This window comes from Siniperca chuatsi, linkage group LG19, assembly GCF_020085105.1.
Source record: "Siniperca chuatsi isolate FFG_IHB_CAS linkage group LG19, ASM2008510v1, whole genome shotgun sequence".
NCBI classification, from domain to species: Eukaryota; Metazoa; Chordata; class Actinopteri; order Centrarchiformes; family Sinipercidae; genus Siniperca; species Siniperca chuatsi.
The window spans coordinates 21,390,029-21,407,739 of NC_058060.1; the positions used below are offsets into that span (position 1 = coordinate 21,390,029).

General features: G+C 40.1%; 1 protein-coding gene across 7 annotated transcripts in view; it reads left to right on the plus strand.

Annotated features, from left to right (window-relative positions):
* The window catches only part of LOC122866591 (dipeptidyl aminopeptidase-like protein 6), a 198,030-nt gene that overhangs the window by 105,089 nt on the left and 75,230 nt on the right, over positions 1 to 17,711 (plus strand). Inside the window, exon 1 of one of the 7 annotated variants that reach the window (XM_044176433.1) lies at positions 6,614 to 6,965. The exons of the other annotated variants lie outside the window; for them this stretch is intronic. Within the exon in view, the coding sequence (XP_044032368.1) occupies positions 6,909 to 6,965 (57 nt within the window). The 5' untranslated portion in view covers positions 6,614 to 6,908. Of the gene's footprint in view, positions 1 to 6,613; positions 6,966 to 17,711 lie in introns of those variants that run through there. 7 annotated transcript variants of the gene reach the window in all.

Here is a 17,711-nt window from a genome sequence, read left to right on the forward strand (position 1 = left end):
GGATTGAGGGTGTGAATTTTCCTACAAAATTGTTTGAAATATCTTCATTCAAGATGAAAAACAGATTTGTGGTAGTAACAATGCTTCTAGCACAAATTAATTAAAAGGCACTATTTAGTAATCAAATGTATTTTTAGACTTTAGACAATTTAGCTCCTCTGAATGAAACCCCTGCTCAATTACTGCATCACCTGGAACAAGATGTTCCCTCTTGACACTACAGAAGATAAGAGGGCATATTCAAGTTGTTGCTCAACTAAGTATATTTACTTAAATACTGCATCAAAGTACAATTTTGAGGTACTTGTACATTGAGTATTTCCAATTTATACTTTTTATACTTCTGCTCCGTTACATTTATTTAACAGCTATAGTTACAAGTTACTATACGACTTATTTTACGACTTTGACGACGATAATATTTCTTCCACCACTCGTAACTGCTGCTCTTTCGATCCCTTTTGTTTTGTTTTTTATAAAAACCTCCCAAATGTCACCTTTAGAGACACCTTCACCCAAGGCCATAATCTATTATTTACACATATAAACAAGTCATCCTTCTGTACAAAAACAATAATGTTTTTTAATTTTCTATTATTAGAGGTTCAAGCCCCAAGTCACACAACTCACACTCACACAACCACTGAGTCTAAAAATATTTAATATTCATAACAAGAATGTCCCCTCATGTTACCTGGAGCTGCATGGATAAGAATGGTTAAATTACTTAAACGTAAGCAATCTCTGATACTTCATAGTGTGGAATGAAATGAAAAATGATTATTGAGAAACGTTTTGGTGCAGACCGTAAACAGATGAACAGTGAACCCCATTATACTTTCCTGCAAGTCTAGTTATTCCTGTTACTGTTATTTTAATTAATTGGCTCTGACTTCTCAGATAACCAGTGATTTCCAGTATAGATTACATCAGAATAAAAGCTGTAAACCTCCCTGTAATGTGTAACATATACTCTGCTGTATATTGTATTTACATTGTAGCCACAAATGTTGCTGTCTACTTGGCGCTGGCCTCTGATGTATGAGTATCAGCAAATATTTAGTTTCAGGCTTGTTGCCTACAATAAAAGCCTGATGTGATGTAAACTATAGCGAATGCAAAGTGAAAAAGCATTAAGGTAAGGTGAAAAACATATTTTACCATAGCTACCTTCTTCACCTTCAGTAACACTGTCAGCCTGTAGACTACAAAATAGTTCTTTAACACGGCAACTAAAAACAATTATGTGTTATTATTAAGAAACTGTCGAATAAAAATAAATCCTTTCCAGCCATATCAATTTACAAAAATGATGTGACCCTAATGACGTTTGATGCCTATTCAAGAACATTTCCTCATGGCTTCAGCACTCTCTCTCTTCTGCAAAGGAGAAAAAAGCCCATTGTGCTGGTATTTTTCTCTCCAGGTTCCCTCTTCTCGCTGAAAGGAGTCCTGGATGTGGCAGTGAAATGCACTGTTGGAGCTGTCCATTAAGTGGTGCTGAAATCTATTTCAGCACAGTGAGGCTTTTGATGGTGTCTGGATCAGTATCGGGACCTGTCCTTTTGCCGGGTGCTGAAATGTGTTATAGTATTCTGGCCTTTTAGCAGGGCACTAAATGTGTTAGCAGGTGCTGTTGGTGAGAGTGCTATTATTCTAGGTGTAGCACGAAGCGTTAGCCCTGAAGGAGTGACACGATGCAGAATCAGCCACTTGTCATCTTCTCAAAGAGCATGTGAGATAGTATTATTTGACACGGTTACTTTGATTGCTTTGCTCTTTTTAAAATATCTTTTTGGGTTAGGATATGTGCTGCATACTAAGTCATTTATCTGTTCCATTAGTGATATTTTCAGATTTTTTTTTTTATGGGTTAGCAGATTATTTCAAAAAGCTATTCATAGTCAGCTCAGTTTTTGAAGCATATTGTGCGATGCAAAACACAAAGCACTGACTTAAAGCAATCATGAATAAACCCCATTTAATGCATGAAGAAACCGCTGTTGTCATGACAATGGGGCCTTTCAAAAACAAGATGATGTCCGTGCAACCCATGTTAAGAATATGTAATTAGCATTTATTAGCACAGGGAGAAAAAAATAGGATCGTTAAAACTTAAACAACAAAATAAAAATGTACACAGAATTCACACTTCAGGCTTTTCCCTGTACATACTTGGGTTGCATATATGCTGTTTCTCAGTGCTACAATAGAAACATACCAAGAAGTACCACAAATACATCTAAACATAAGTCTTTGAAACCTCAATACTCAAGAGGGTACTATTGGAAGACGTGATTGTCTTCTGTCTCTATTTTTGAGGTTCAGTCTTTATCTTCAGCAGTAAGGACATACTGTACATAGCGTGTATGCTAATAAGGAAAACTAATTCACCGCCACAGACGTGCTCATCAGCCCCCAGTGCTGGAAACGCAGGCATGGTTGTGGAATCTGGCTCTGTTGACATTTCATGGCTGAGTGGTGTGAAGGCTGATGAGTCACACCTGGCATTAAGTGCTCTATGCTGGCAAGAGGAGAAACTGCATCCTGATGCATCCCCTCTCTGTCAGAGTGATGGGACCGAGCTATTTTTATGTAAGAACTTCACATAGAGTATTCGCAGGGAGGGGGGAGCAAGAGTGAGAGATGGAAAAGCAATTACTTTTTTCCAATATCCCGATGCTCGCTATCATGTGTCAGACAAATAAGAGCAGCAAAATTGAGGCACACAGTGCTACGACGCACCACCAGCTGGGAAGCAGAGTCTCAGAGTGTGAATCCCAGACCTTTGGTCTTGCTCTGTGTCAATGCCAGAGTAATCACTTACCCATCCTCGACCTCTCTGTGGGGCGATATTGGTCTTATTTTGTGAGCAAGCTTCTTCCATCATATACTAAACAAGATTTGTCCATATCAAAATTTACGTTCCAAGAAATAACATAGCAGCCCACAAGGAAATGGATGCCTGCTTAAAGTATTTAATCAAAACAAGTCATGGAGTGTTATAGCTCTGAACAACTTTTGTTTTTGAAACATCCCATTACACTTGTTCCCTTGGCTATTCTAGCACTGTGGGCTTGCTGCATTGAAGGGTTTGATATAGGAATTAATGTAACACTGATAGATGGCTTTGGCCATATGCAATGACAGAATATGTCCTGGGAGAGTGGAGCTGGCTATAACTCAGAAAATACTTTTTTAAGATTCCATTTTCTCCACAAATGGGTGTGTGGGGACACGTTTTATGGATGTGGATGTGTGCGTGCCAAAAAACCAAACAGGGAGCGTATTTTATGCAAGTGGGTACAGACACTGGAAAATAAACAATATACTTTTAAATAATTATATATTTAATATGCCAAAGTTATGTTATTTCAGCTTTTTAAGTCTTTTCTCAGAACATACTGCACTGTTCTGCTGTGCCTGGCTGCGATTTCTAACTTCCTAGAGTTTCGACAAGAGACCTAATCAAAAACACACCAGATTTCCATGTAATGTGCATGATCCTTCTCATACCCGGTGGTCTTAATGGGGATTTAACGCTTTAGTTCTCCAAATATCTCAATTAAAAAGCTGTACAGCCAGAGTACTCAAGGAAACAACTGTTTGCTTTCCCTAAACTAAAAGCTGTGGACAGACTTTGCTTTGGTTTGTGCTTCTAAAATTAAATTGAGGAAAGAAAACAGAAATTGAAGGCAATCTGTGCTTTCAGATCAGCAGCCCTTCCCTTTTCACCTCATCCTCAGATCAGAGGAGTATCTTCAGTTCAGTCCACTTGATTTGGCTTTTTGATTCCTATCCATTTCTCTGTGTTCTTAGCCTTTGGATTTTTTTTTTTTTAAAGGATGAACATGTAAATAACTTTCTGAGTCAGTCAATCCACATCTTGACTGCATCATCAACCTAAATATAAATGTCATACACAAAATGTGCAGGGTTCATTGGAGACGCCTTTTTAACAATAGCAATTTTTCAAAATCTACATAATCATCACCCAGTTGTTTCCAGTAATTACAGAACTATAATCAGTGCCAAAATAATGCAGCAGTGTGTATGGTATTTTAAGATTATGGCATGTATTGATTATGTTAAAGTTTTAATTAGGCAAAAGCTCTTCCAGTTTATCAGGTTGGCTGTTAGCTTGACATTAGCAGTGAAATGATGTGGCAGAAGTGAGTGGATGGCTCCATCTGTTTGGGCAGGTTGGCACTGTCAATCAGCTAATTCCTGACTTTCCAGGAATGTGTATTTAAACAGAGCCGTCCCCAGGAGCATTCATCACCGCCGTCTCTTGCCCATTTGTCAACATCAGAGACATAAGGTTTGTTCACTCACTCTGTAACACAGCCACAGCATGGTTATTGTGTTCTCGGCTGCCGCGGTCCGACCACATAGCATCCGTCATCAGCCAATAGGGCTTTGGCCCAGAGTGGCCGTCATTAATTTGGAGCTGATTGATTGGCTGTTGAGAAGTCGTTTCAGTTTCATACATCATCCTCTTGATGGTAAGCACAGGCTGAGTTGTTGGAGAAGGCTGCTAAAGTAGTTTTGTGCCACAAGTGGATGGTGCTGTGAACACCGGGTGGGCGTTCATTCTTTTTCATGCGTCAAAAATGGCAACACAACCGTTAGGTTCAAAATGCAAAGATTTCTCCAGTTCAAATTTTTGCATTTTTAACATTTTGAAGAACCAGAGAAGCCAATTTCTTTAAGAACATTATTACATTATTATTACATTACTAGACCAGAGATGCAGCCCGATTTTAGACCCTTTTCAATTGGTTTTTAGCCCCTCTAGCACGAGGAATGTTGGTCTGTCTTTCAGTTGGTTGGTCAGTTCACCACTTTGGTCCAGACTGAAATATCTCAACAACGGTTACATTGCTTGCTATGATGAAGCTTCCTGACTTTGGTGATCAAAAGACCTTTTCTCTAGTTCTACCATGAGACTGACATTTTTGTTTTTTTAGTGTACTGTCTCGACAACTATTGGATGGATTGCTATGACATTTGGTACAAACATTCATGTATTCCTCTGGATAAATTGGAACAACTTTGATGATCCCTTAAATTTTCATCTAGTGCCATTATCAGGTACGACTAATACTTGTGTTTAGTGCTAATTAGTAAATGTTAGCATCATATTCTTGCTAAACATCAGCCTATTGACATTGTTATTGTGATGATGTTAGTGGACATGGAAAACGTAGGCGTTGCTCCAATTCGGCGCTCACTTTTCTCAAGTACAAAAACTATGTTGTTGGCATCGATATAGCTCACTGCACCTACACATTTACAACACACAGAAAGCCTTTCTTTGAGGACTGTCAAAAATGGTTCATGCGACTGTAACAAAATGCAAACTCATAGGGCAAACAAACAAACAAACAAAACAAAAAAAACCACAACAACATCACGTCCAAGGCTGTCTGACAGCGGACTTATCCTTTGTGGCTACCTTTCTGAAGGACGGGCCTTTTTTTTGCCCGTTGTGCTCTGCTGGTTACATGAAGCAACGCTGCAGACATTCATTTGGGATTCCAGAGTAAATTACTTCACCGAGCTTCCACCTGATGTTAATTAACAGTGCAGCACATTTGCTTGCAAACTTGCAATATAAACAGTCAAACTGGAGACTAAGGTATTAATTATCATTAAGTGCATCTGAGAACAAATCAAAGTCATTTCCTCAGTGTTCATCAGGGATTGTACAACATGTTTTGTAGATGTAATTAATTGAACATGCCCATTAAAGGAGAATTTTGGTTCTTATCGCGAAATGTAGACAACATGAGTGGTTCCTTTCAGTTCTGCTGCAGTAAATACTGAATATTCTAATTATATTTCAGTCTCAAAGATTTAGTTAAAATCTCTGACTGAACTTTATTAAAGGCATTTTTTGCCTCGGTCCTAACAAGTTACACTTTATTGACACTACTTCATCCCCTGGATCATAACTTTTTACTGCCACTCATAATTTCCAACATTCTCACTATTGACTGTCTGTGTTAGGTCTGCTGCTCCTGTATGAGTATAATATTTAATCCTGTCACATTCAAGCCACTTAGTGCTTCAGTGCCATTTCTAATGCAGCAGTGCAGCACATTCTTGTTTTGTTTCTAATTACAGCAAGAAAATAATGTAACATAGAAATAGTTAAATCCTAATGCTATATTGGCAGAAAAAAAGACTTGCTGCTTTAATTTCTACTCTCCCACTTTCCCCCAGCAGCTCCACCACAGCATTGTCAAATGATGGGATAAGGGACTTGATTTAATGAGATGTACCTTTATTTTGTAATAAATATGAATAAACTATGAGAATCATAGATATTTGACACTGTATATGATTGGAATAGGAGTGTTGAAATGTCCTTCTGGGTTGCAAATGAATATTTTATGAGCTTATATTCCTCATGAATTCAGCATTAAAGTTTCAGTACTTAATTTCAATGTGCATTTAATTGATTTAATTGATATCCACAAATTTTGCAACACATAGCCCCCCGGCTGACTTGCAAGCCAAGCATGTGTGTGCGTGGGCGCACGCGCCTGTGGAATATTGAATATTGAGTCCCGCATCAAGCGTTTAAAGAAGAGGTGCGCGGCCTCTCTCACTCTCTCTCTCTCTCTCTCTCTCTCTCTCTCTGTCTCCTCCTCCTTCTCTTCTCTTCTCTTTCGCTTCCACTGAGAATCTTTTACCTTTTTCTCAGCTTGCGCAGCGCGTCCTTCCACCACTTGTTATTTCACACCTTTGCCGCTGCAAACGCAGCCTGTAGGCGCCGCGAGTAGACCGTCTTCTTCCTCTCGTGCCTACCGGTTCTCTGCTGCACCGGTGTATCTTTCTGTATTTGCATTTTTTGTTCCTCCTGCCGGGGAAACAACAGTTTCTCCCAGCTGTAGGGAATCATGACCACAGCCAAGGAAGGCAGTGCTCCATCGAAAGCGGCTCAACAGCAAGACCAGGTACCGATGAGCTTTTCTCTCACTTCTCTTGCCCTCGCATATTAACATCCACATTAACCCGTGTCGCCCTGGTTGGCCAACACTGAATAGTATTTCCGTAGTACGCAGCGCTGCGGTGACTTTTTCTGACCGCTTGTAATGGTGTGTTGGGGGTAAATAATTTGGTAGCTTTTGCTCGTAATACACGTTTGCACTCGGAGTCAATTGTCAGTGATAGCCGGTGCTGCGCGGTCAGTTCATCATGACTGATTTTTTTTTTCATGAGGATTTTACAGCCTCGTGCTCGTTGTGATAATCGTCACTATTCAGCAGTGATCATCATTCAGTGACTTTACGCACGGGAGCAGTTTGTGTTTTATATCCAGTGCGCTTCACCTTGCAGTAGGACACGCGGATCAGCTCAATTAGCCCAACTTGAATCAGATTGTGCATATATAAAGGCCTCCAAATGTGCGGCTGAGGTTCACACCAACAGTTTGAATCGCGTCATGCTCCTGCTTTCTACGTATTAAATAAAATGCCTTTAAAACTCAGACCTTTTCAGAAAAGCTCGTGTTAAACTGTCCCTCCCGTCTGAAGGCAGGGAACACTGTTGCATTTTAGTGTGGTGCAGTGTGGCTCTGCTCTGTTGTCTTTTGCAACCTCCATCAGTCACTCAGTGATGATGGAGCATCTGTTGACCCACCTCCATAGAGGTACAAGAGCCTTACAGACTTGCCTAAATAACGGGGGGAAACAGTGGAGTTTATTTTTGAGTATCAATATTTCATGATCTGAAAAAAGAGACCACTCATTTTCTATTGTGCTCTGTTGATGTCAGGGTTGACAAATAATATACCTCCTCCTACAGTAGAGAAACAGTTTTAACAATACTGCAATTTTGTGCTGACTGACACCTTTTACAAGGGCCCCCACTGGCACTGGAAATATTTGGAAGGTTTGTGTCAAAACTCTTTTAAACTTTTGGAAATGGCACCTTTCTTATTAATATACAGCACTATAGCACCTACAACAATATACCTAAGCACTGTTTTTTTTTCCATCATCATTACTAGAAAAAATACTTTGACTGATGTTTCTATTAATATACAGTAGCAACAGTTTTCATTGTCATAATCTACAATTTCATTGCTTGAAAGAATAAAACTACAAAAACGACTCTACTTTTGACCACTATCATGTTTTACCTTGATATTATCTCATTTTCAGACCTTGAACTTAATCAGACAAGAACTTGAAAGTCATTTATGGCTGTGAATTTGCGAGGGTGGTTACTGCCTTTATCCTGTTCAATCTGCTGCTTACTGTCTCATGCAAGAATAAGGTTTTAAGTTGTCAAGTTTCTGTGTTTTTCCTTGTTTTGAGCCAGTCTATTAACACAAACTGTAACTTTAGACGGCATCTCCACCTGTGCGCTGCACCTGTCTAAAGATGACAGAAAAGGTGAGAGGGACATTTGGCTTTATCCTGCCAAGCAGACAATCTTCCCCTGCTGTGATTCAGCTACAGACTGTCAGTCACACCCTCGGAGGCAGCCAAAGGTCCGCCAGTCCCACCCTGCATATTCTGCACATGCAGTACTGGCTACGTAGTTACAGACATCCGCATAAGCAACTGATGGACTTTAAAGTAATATTACATAATGCTGAATCATTTTGATAATTGGCTCATCTTTCGCCATTCCTGAAGCAAAAACGGCGAAAAGTTTCCTGGTTTCAGCTTCTCAGTGTTTTTGCTTCATAATTAATTTAAATCATACATTTTCTGCCAATATGTAAATTGGCTAATCGCTTCAGCACTATACTGAAAAAGAAAAAATGGATAAATCAACAGACTAACCAAAAAACTACAATAATCGTTTGCTGCAGCCTTAATATTACATCTTCTGATACAAATTTGGCTTTGACTTAATAGCTTACATACGCATTTATAATCTGACGAATACTTGATTAATGGTATTAGCTGCACAAGGTCTTTGTAATCTTAATTGAATCACTTAATTTTCAGAATTTAGGGCAAAAAAGAGAGTTAACACCTGCAGAAACTGACCTTTTTTTTTGTAATTGCTGACAAGATTAGAGAGCTGGTGATGCTGGAACACCAGTAAATAGTAAATGGTGGTTGTCAGTGGATTTTCGTGAGGCGTGAAGCTCCAGCAAAGTGAAAAATTGCTTCAAGCATAATAGGTTGTAAAATCAGCAATGTAAACATAGACATGCATGCACGCACACACATTACATCTGGTGTACGCAGACACACACACACACACACACACAGCCAGCCACTGTGATTATGTGCGGTCCTGTTGTGGCCTCCTGATTGATGGTCTGCTGGCAGAGCTTGTGGTCCAGGGACAGAGGACGGAGATAGAGGGCAGCTCACCAGAGATAGCAACAGCCCTCCAGTAATCAGCTAGACGCAGCACAGAGAGAGAGCCACACCACTAACCCTCATTACTGCAAGAGGTTGGAGGTTCTCAAGGTGTGAAAGGTCGAGCCAGGGTAGGGTGCAGTAATGCACTTACAGAGACGAGATGCTTTGGACTAATTTAAAGCTAAAGTAGCAGTTTTTTGTTACACTCATCTTTGACTAATTACAAAGAGTGCTGTTACGGGGAGTATTGTGATTGGGAACCTGTAAATGACACAAAGTACTTGCTCAAATGAAATTCTGGTGCTTGATATGGACACTTCCTCACCAAAAAAACAAATGAAAACTTAATAGCAGTGAGAAAGTCCTGTGTCCAGGGAAAAGCATGCTCAGTAACTGTGATCTGTGGCTCTCTTGGGTTTTTGGTATTCTTTATTTTGTAAACCCGCTGGCTTGGTAAACATTTGTGTGCTGTGAGCAGTTTAACGATGTCACATTACATGAGTAATTGGGATTTTAGATGTTCAGATTTATCAGTTTCTTCTCTCAAGCGTTTGGAGCCCAGTGCAGTTTTAGAGCAGGATCACAGCACCCAACATTTAATGGGGAAGACCTCACCAGAGACGTCTCCGCTATCCAGCCCAATAATCTGCCTTTTTACTGCATTTTCACATTCTGTGTTACTGCCGAACTTTGGCCTTAGTGGGTAACGAATGCTAAAGAGAGCGACTTAGATACTGTGAAAGCCAAGCTGAAAAGCAATGTCTGCCCTGTTAAAGTTGATTTTGTAGCATCTCATACTAGCAGAGCAGTAAAGGACTTGGGGGAGATTCAAAGCCAAAACCTCAGATCAGGCCATCAAGGCAGCTTGAGAAACAGCTGAGCGGAGCAGCCAGTGGGTGTTCTTGAAGAGAGACATACAAGGGCCAAAAAAGTAAATTTAATCATAGACAAGCCACAGCATGGATAGGATGGTAAGGTCTTAGTCACTTTGTAGCTTTTTGTTACTTCCAAATCATACTGTTTATTTCGTGTAGCATTTGTGATACATGCCAGAAAGAGCTGTAGCTGTTCTTCGTATTACGCTCTTTGCTGGCTGGTGACTAGAGGTATCTTGTGTCATTATATGTACCAGAAAAAACACATGGCTGTCTACATCCTCACCAGGCCAACAGTGGAGTTAAAAATGACTACCGTATTGGGGAATCTGCTATTCCAAATGTAGGAGAATAAGGGTATAAATCCCTTTCAACTAAAAAATGTGCACTTCCTAGTAGCATATTTGTTCAGTGCCTATTTATTTATATATTTGTGTGATACTGTGATACTTACTTTGTAACCTCAATGTACTCAATGTCATAAAGTGAGGTTTCTGAGGATGTGCTCTTGTCAAATATTGATAAAATGTTGTTTATTTGAAATGGTGCCTGTCTGCTATGAGCTGATAAATTCAAGCATGAAATTTGAGGATGCTCACTTGAAAGTCAAAATATTGATGAGAGAAAAAGTCAGACAGTCTTTCAGGATGGTGAAAGGTTTAAATATTATAGAATTGATTATATTTGACTTGAACATTTTAGGTTTTTTTGGGTTTTTTGGTGTAATCTTGCACTGAGAAAACAAGTGTGGGTTTTAATCAGCCGTGTTTTGTTTCATTCACCTCGCTGTGGTAGAGCTGCTGCCTCAGTGGCCTGCTGATGAATAGCACAAGTGATAAGTGCTTTAACAGATGTTGATTAAAGTCGCAAATTGCACACAAAACACAGTGGGACGACGAGGAATCATCTGCACAGCACCTGCTATGGCTTTTGTCTTTTTGCATGAACTTGCCTGCAGTTTGTGCTACACAGCATTGCTGATGGCATTTCAGTGCACTATAGTTTCCTTTATACAAATTGGTGTATCAGTGCATAGTATATAGTACTAATATAGTTCAATTTTGGGGAACTTTTTGGTGAACTTTGATAGTAGATTTGTGCTGTTGAACATTACTAAACCAGGAGGAGTAAATGGCCCAGTAGAGAGAAAGAGGTGACTGACTTGCCCTAGGATGTTCCCGGCTGGTTAGCTTGTTAGCGGTTAGCTCACCAGGCACAATAGTTTACCATCTCGCCCTGCAAGTTGTCCGAAGAGACTGGACCACCACCGGCTCCCCCAGGGTAAGAAACTCTGTATAAGAGTGTAAGCAAAATGCTGAAAATGTAAAAAATGGAAACCTCCCAAGAGGCAGTTTTTCATATTTATGAGCATATATAGAACTCATCCCTGTATCTTCTCTGCATCATTTGAATTTCTGGTTCTCCTGCCAGGTCCTAGCTGTTTTGCTTTCAACTCAGATTGACATACTAGAGTATACTGTATTTCCTTTAGGCTATACACAGATTTAATTTGAAACCACACACCACCGCCTTATGTATCAGACTTATTGTGATTTATTTCCTCACTTACACATAGATTTCTCCTGTGGTGAATCAGTGGCTAACATGGTGTTCGGTCATCCGCCGTTATCACGTACACTTAAGTTCTTTTTCATTTTCCCTCTAACTGTGTTGTACCTTTTCAGCACAGCCGCGTCCTAATGAGACCGATAAGCTGCTTGGCCAAAATAGGATTGGAAAAGCAAAGAGTGACGAGATGATTCACTTTTGGAATGCAAATAGATAATAGGCCAATTTCTCCTGTTTGCAGAGTGCCCTTGACTGATAAGAGGGAATGGAAGATTGATTTTGAGGAGAATTTGGATTCCCCTAATGTTTTTGCCATAGTTCATCTTAAGGGCAATTATGAACAATTGAGCCGTGATGTTGGGGTCTGAAGTGGAGATTAGTGATGAGATTGCCAGGCAGCCATCACAGCGATTCATCATGATTGGTGTCATGATTTAAATGTTCTTTGCCGAAATGGCTTATAGCGCATGGGATGGGGTTGCTTTAATACAGCAATAAATATTCAGCGTTTGGAGCAATGGTCAAACTAAATGTCATGACAATCCTCAGTCTCGCTAATAGTCGGTGTAGACATCAGGTGTGTGCGTGTCTGTTTGTGTGTCCGAGTCTGAAAACACCTCAGGAGGAGTTTCCAAACTGTGTGTAAAATTCTCATTTAGGAAAAGGTCAGCATTTTTTCTGTCAGGTATCCTCATTTGTTATATTCTAATTGTGTGTCTAAGCTATGGAAGTCAGCACAGAAAATGGAGGAGGAGGTAAATAATAATTTATGTCAGAATATATATATTTTTATAGATTACCTACAATAGAACAATTGAACCAGAAATGACCAGTCTCTCTGGTTGCAGGTGCATTTTGTATGCCGAGTGAAAATAGTGAGTAAGTCAGATTAATCATGCCTCAAACAGTAAGTGGTGTGTCAGCCTGTATCTGTCCACTATATATAGCATGTGCAGATCAGTGTGTAAGTTAATATGTCTTTGTATTCTTGTCTTTGTTTGCGTGTTTATCTGCGCCTCGCTTGAGTCTGTTCGAGCTGTGTTTTCTGGCCTTATCGACCTGCTGTAATTAAGGGCCCAGAGCTGTGGAGCAGGAAGGCGATCAGGAGCCGCCATGTTCCGCAAAGCCTCTAATTGAAACGTTGAGCATTGCCAGGTTCAGCGTCGGCCCCCCTCGGGTCCTGCTGTCGTCTGCGCCACCTCCACGTCGGTGACAAAACATTCAGAGGAGCGAGTGCTAGTCACGAACGATAAGCAGGTAATTGCTTGTAGGCTCAGATGCGAATTAGGAGAAGCTGGTGCTCCAGCTTCATTGGACATGCTGCTAGGGGTTGTTTGTGCCAGTGTCGGAGAAGTGTGACAGCTCAAAGTGATACACACAACTGAGGTGAGCTTGGAATGTCATTAACCGTCTTATTTAAGGTTTGGTTTCAGACTTTGCCCTTAACGTCTGGTATAGGTTGTTAAAAACCCTCATTTTGCAGAGTTGTATTTTTCCTTTAAAATGCATACAAATGATCAACAAATTCCTCCCCACTTCCTTTAGTGATGCAAAGTGCTCAATGAGGCAGCACATAGAGCAACTCAGTAGCCTGCAGGGAGCTAAAGGCTGTGCCCAAATCTTGGCATCTGTCTGCTCAGGCTGGCACAGGCCTAGAGGAATGAGCTTGCTTTTCAAAGCCTGGCCCAGTCTTCCAACCAGTGTTCCTGCTGACATTTATCGCCTCGAACCTTTAGTGTTATTGTTATGGCTGCAATAATTCTCACCGCCGCGAAATATTGATGGCGCTCCAAATTGACCAACTGGAGGATTTTAATGTGACAGCTCATCACATTATGGTGATGGGAGTGTGAAAGTAGGCAGCCCGCTGCAACATCATCCTTCTCTACTTGAAAAGCACGCGTCCCTGTCATCTGTCTGACAGTCATGTTGTCAGCTCAGTCCTGGACTGCCTATCTGCTGGCGTTCATCCCACTCCTGCTTCCTCTAGCTATAAAAAATAAGTCTGGGTGGAAGGGAATTGGTCAGAGGCGACAATGTCAACCCCCTGCTGGTTTTCCACCCTCAAAATATTGGCATCCATTACATGTCTCCTCAGTGGTGTTTAGTGCCCATCCCTGAAATACTGACTTTCATCATGACATTTGCTGGGTACACGCCAAATGCCCAGCGGCAGTCTAGTTTCTATGGAGATGCTGTAGCTCAGTATGCAACTTTGTGCAAAGAAAACACACACAGATTAAAATAGAGAAAGTGAGTGGGGAAAATAATATTAAATCAGTCGTTGTGTCACCATCTTATTTGTACTTTTCCTTTGTTAACTAGCAACTGAAATTGAATCAAATGCTCAGCTAATGTGCGTCTCATTCTGGCAAATGAGCATGCAGCCCTAATTTCAGAGTGTTCCAGCAAATGAGCGTCCGACTTTGTTCGAACATCAAACACCACAGGAAGCTTGATTGGGGCTTTTGATTTGGCTATTGTTCTGCTGATATGAAAATGTGGTACATCGGCACTTTGCTGGAATTGGCATTCCATGCCGGGTACTAATTACTACAGAAAGTCAGTCCAACACACATTTTAAAGTGTTTTCATAATCTATTCATTCCCCGGAAATGCCGCAGTTCATAGCCTGATGGAATACGCATGTAGACAAGTTAATTACAAAGAGAGAATTTTGTGCTGTTCCATAGTTTGCTTGTTTGGATAATGACAAATATTCTAAAAAAAAAAAAAGGCCTACTTAAGTAATCACCCTGACAAAATGTATCATTCATTTGCATTGTATGACCAAGCAGAGATACTAAAAGAGTGATTCTACAAGAAGGCAATTACACAGCGTGATTGAATCTTCTTTCTTTACCATTTTAGAAATTAGAAGTCCACACATTCCCTGGGTTTGCACTCTGGAGTTTATTATCTCATTTCAGTGATCCTCAGGGTGCTGTCAGTTGACACTGAATTATATGTTCTACCCCTGCTTATATCGGTGAAATACAGGTTCTCCCCCACTCAGTCATTTGCTATCTTTTCAGAGAAGAAGAAAAAGAAAAAACTACACTCCTGGGTAACCTTTGGGTCTGGATGGATCTTAGAAAGCTATTCAGTGACTTTTTACATTGCACATTTATTATCAGTTGTCACTGACCCTTGAGTTGCTTCAGGCCAATAAGATATCAAAATGAATAGTAATACTTGAGTGATTCCACTATGAGTAGAGAACACTTGCTTCTTAAAGTCATTAGGTTTTCAGACCTTGGGGGTTCATTCAAATACCTTTTACATTGTGTCTCCATTTTAAAAATTATATTCTTTTGTGTATAATTATCACATATACATGAAAACGTTTAAATTTTGAGTTAACTTCAATAACTTCAATTTGAAAAAGAAGTTGTAGTCAAGTAGTTGTACTAAAGTAGCAAATAAAATACTTGTGCCAAACACAGAGAAACAGAACTGACAAAGACAAACAGTGGGAAATGAAATGCTCTTGCTCTGCAACAAAAGAGGAAAACCATGGGATGATGAGTACTGTGTTGTTGCACAAGTACAGGAGGAAGTAAAAACACAGGAAGATCACATTTGTCAGAGATGGGTGAAGATGCTGAAGCGCGTACCTAATGGAAGCTCACAGATTAAAACAAAAAAAAAAGGTCTAGTTTGCTTTCTCCATTCCAGTATCTAATGCCTCCTGTGAAAGGGTGATTCTGAACTACAAAATCCAGACCTGCTGCATGCTTCCAAATACCAGGAAAAATACAATTTCAAGTGGAAGGCAAATGTGGGACACCCATGAGGTAATAAAAAATTAAATTATATATTTATATGTTAGGCCACTGAAAAATACTAATTTGGGCCTAAATTCATCACTTTTCTTCTGCCTTTTGGTGTGGTTTGGTGGTGCTGAATGGACAGCTCCTGTAAAGTGCACTTTGCACGCAAGTTTTGCTGTCATTGAAGTGGTTTTGATCTCTGTTTCTGTGGCTGTCTCTCTGTGGCACTCGCGTCTCTCTCTTTCACTGTATGTGTGAACACGGCGCCTCTCTCTGTCGCTCGCTCACTCGGGCTGATCACATAGTTTGACTGAATGTTTAACGGTACTGTGTGGTGCATATGCACTTGTGCAAAAGCAGTCCTGTAGCTATGCCATTGGTGGTGTTTGTGAGGCAATGTTGTCGGCACCTCTTGCTTCTTGGTTTTTGTTGATCATGGTCTACATGCTTGAAACACTGCTTCTCAGCTCAGTGGTAAGTTGCTCTTTAAGGGTAAGTTTGGGTCAACTTAATTTCAAGTAATTTTAAGTTTTTATTTGTGTCAAGTTAGGTTTGAGGCTCGCTGCAAATTACGTTTAAGGCTAAATTTAGATTAAACAGATATTTTCCAACATATACATACTGGTAGGAATATCTGTCCAATGTATTTGAAGCAGTCGGGAGAACTGTTTTTACACAGAAAGACCACAGTTGAATGTAGTGCGGTTCTTTTTAGTTTTTATGTTGTGGAGGTAACGTAAGACCATGTGTTCTTATGTTGTGGTAGTATTTGGATTGGGGGGCATTCTCTTGCAAGAGAGTACAGCATCTTAGAGCTTTCAAGATCATGTTGAAAATCATTTTCATCACACTGAGAAAGTGTATACCGATGTCTGCTTTGTGGCAACATAATGCATTAGAGAGCATTAGTACATTAAGACCATTGAACAGGAGCTTTCCCCATGTGATCACACTGACTGGATGCACAAAGAGGCCGTGCCAACGGTTTTCAATGGCGCTTTAAAACACGTTTTTAATTCATGTTTCGTGTGGTGCTGTGGTTTGAATAAGTGTTTGAAGTGTGACCAGAGATAGCTAGTAACGAGTTAGTGTGTGAAAATGCCTCACTAGCTGTGCTCTAAAGAAAGGAGCAAGCAAGAGTGATGGCATGACAACAAACAGCCAAGTGTGAGTCATAACTGTTTATAACCAGACTTAATTAATATGTTCGGTTTCGGTGCCAGAGGCAACACAGAGCATGCCGCTTTCGCCAAAGAAAGTCAGGGAAAGCTTGAGGTCTAGACCACAATGACAAACACTCATCTTTCTGTTCATCAGTCTTTTTACCCTGGCTCTGCTAGCATGGCTTAAAAGCTATCTGAGACAACCAGGTCCCTACCTTTGAACATGATAGGCAAATACCAACGCTTTCATCACTCTTTATATAATACAGTGTGCATGTCTTCTGTTTCCATGTTTTAAGGTACAGAGATTAATAATATGATATGCGAACTGGCTTTTCACCACACCTACACTCTTAGGCAAATTATGAAATTTGAAAGGATAGCAGGCATATTGAAAGCCTTATCCATGTCTCCTCTGAGGCTAAAATGAAATGCCCTTCCACCTTACATTTGAAAGTGTAAGTTTTATTCCCTTTTAACATCTAGACATAAAATAAATTCTGATTAAATTGATGCAAAATATATTTAAAATATGAGTCACACATTAATGACATTAGACGCTATAATTTCAACACATGGCTTTGTAAGTATGCTCTCATTTATTCTTTGTATTGGTACAAACCTCCTTTGTGCAAAAAGGTTTCATTCAAAAGCACACTTTTGTTGACAGCATGTCAAACATGTATTTTCAAATTTGTTGACATTTGCCCTTGGCGCAACCCAATAGTATAAATAAAGAATAGCTATGTTAAGAGAAACTGTATTCTTTGGCTCTCTTTTTAATTATTGACTTTGTGTTGGCTTATAGTTATATCAGACATCTCTCGAGGTCGAGGGGCCAGTGTGCTTCATCCAAAACCTTAAAGCTCAACCACAGCCTGAGAAGGTTTCCTTGGTAAACCTTTTTAAGTCTGAGTTGACTCTGTGCTGATCACACTTGGGGTGAACCCACAGAGAACCTGTGCTACATTTTAATGTATTTCAGCAGTGGTA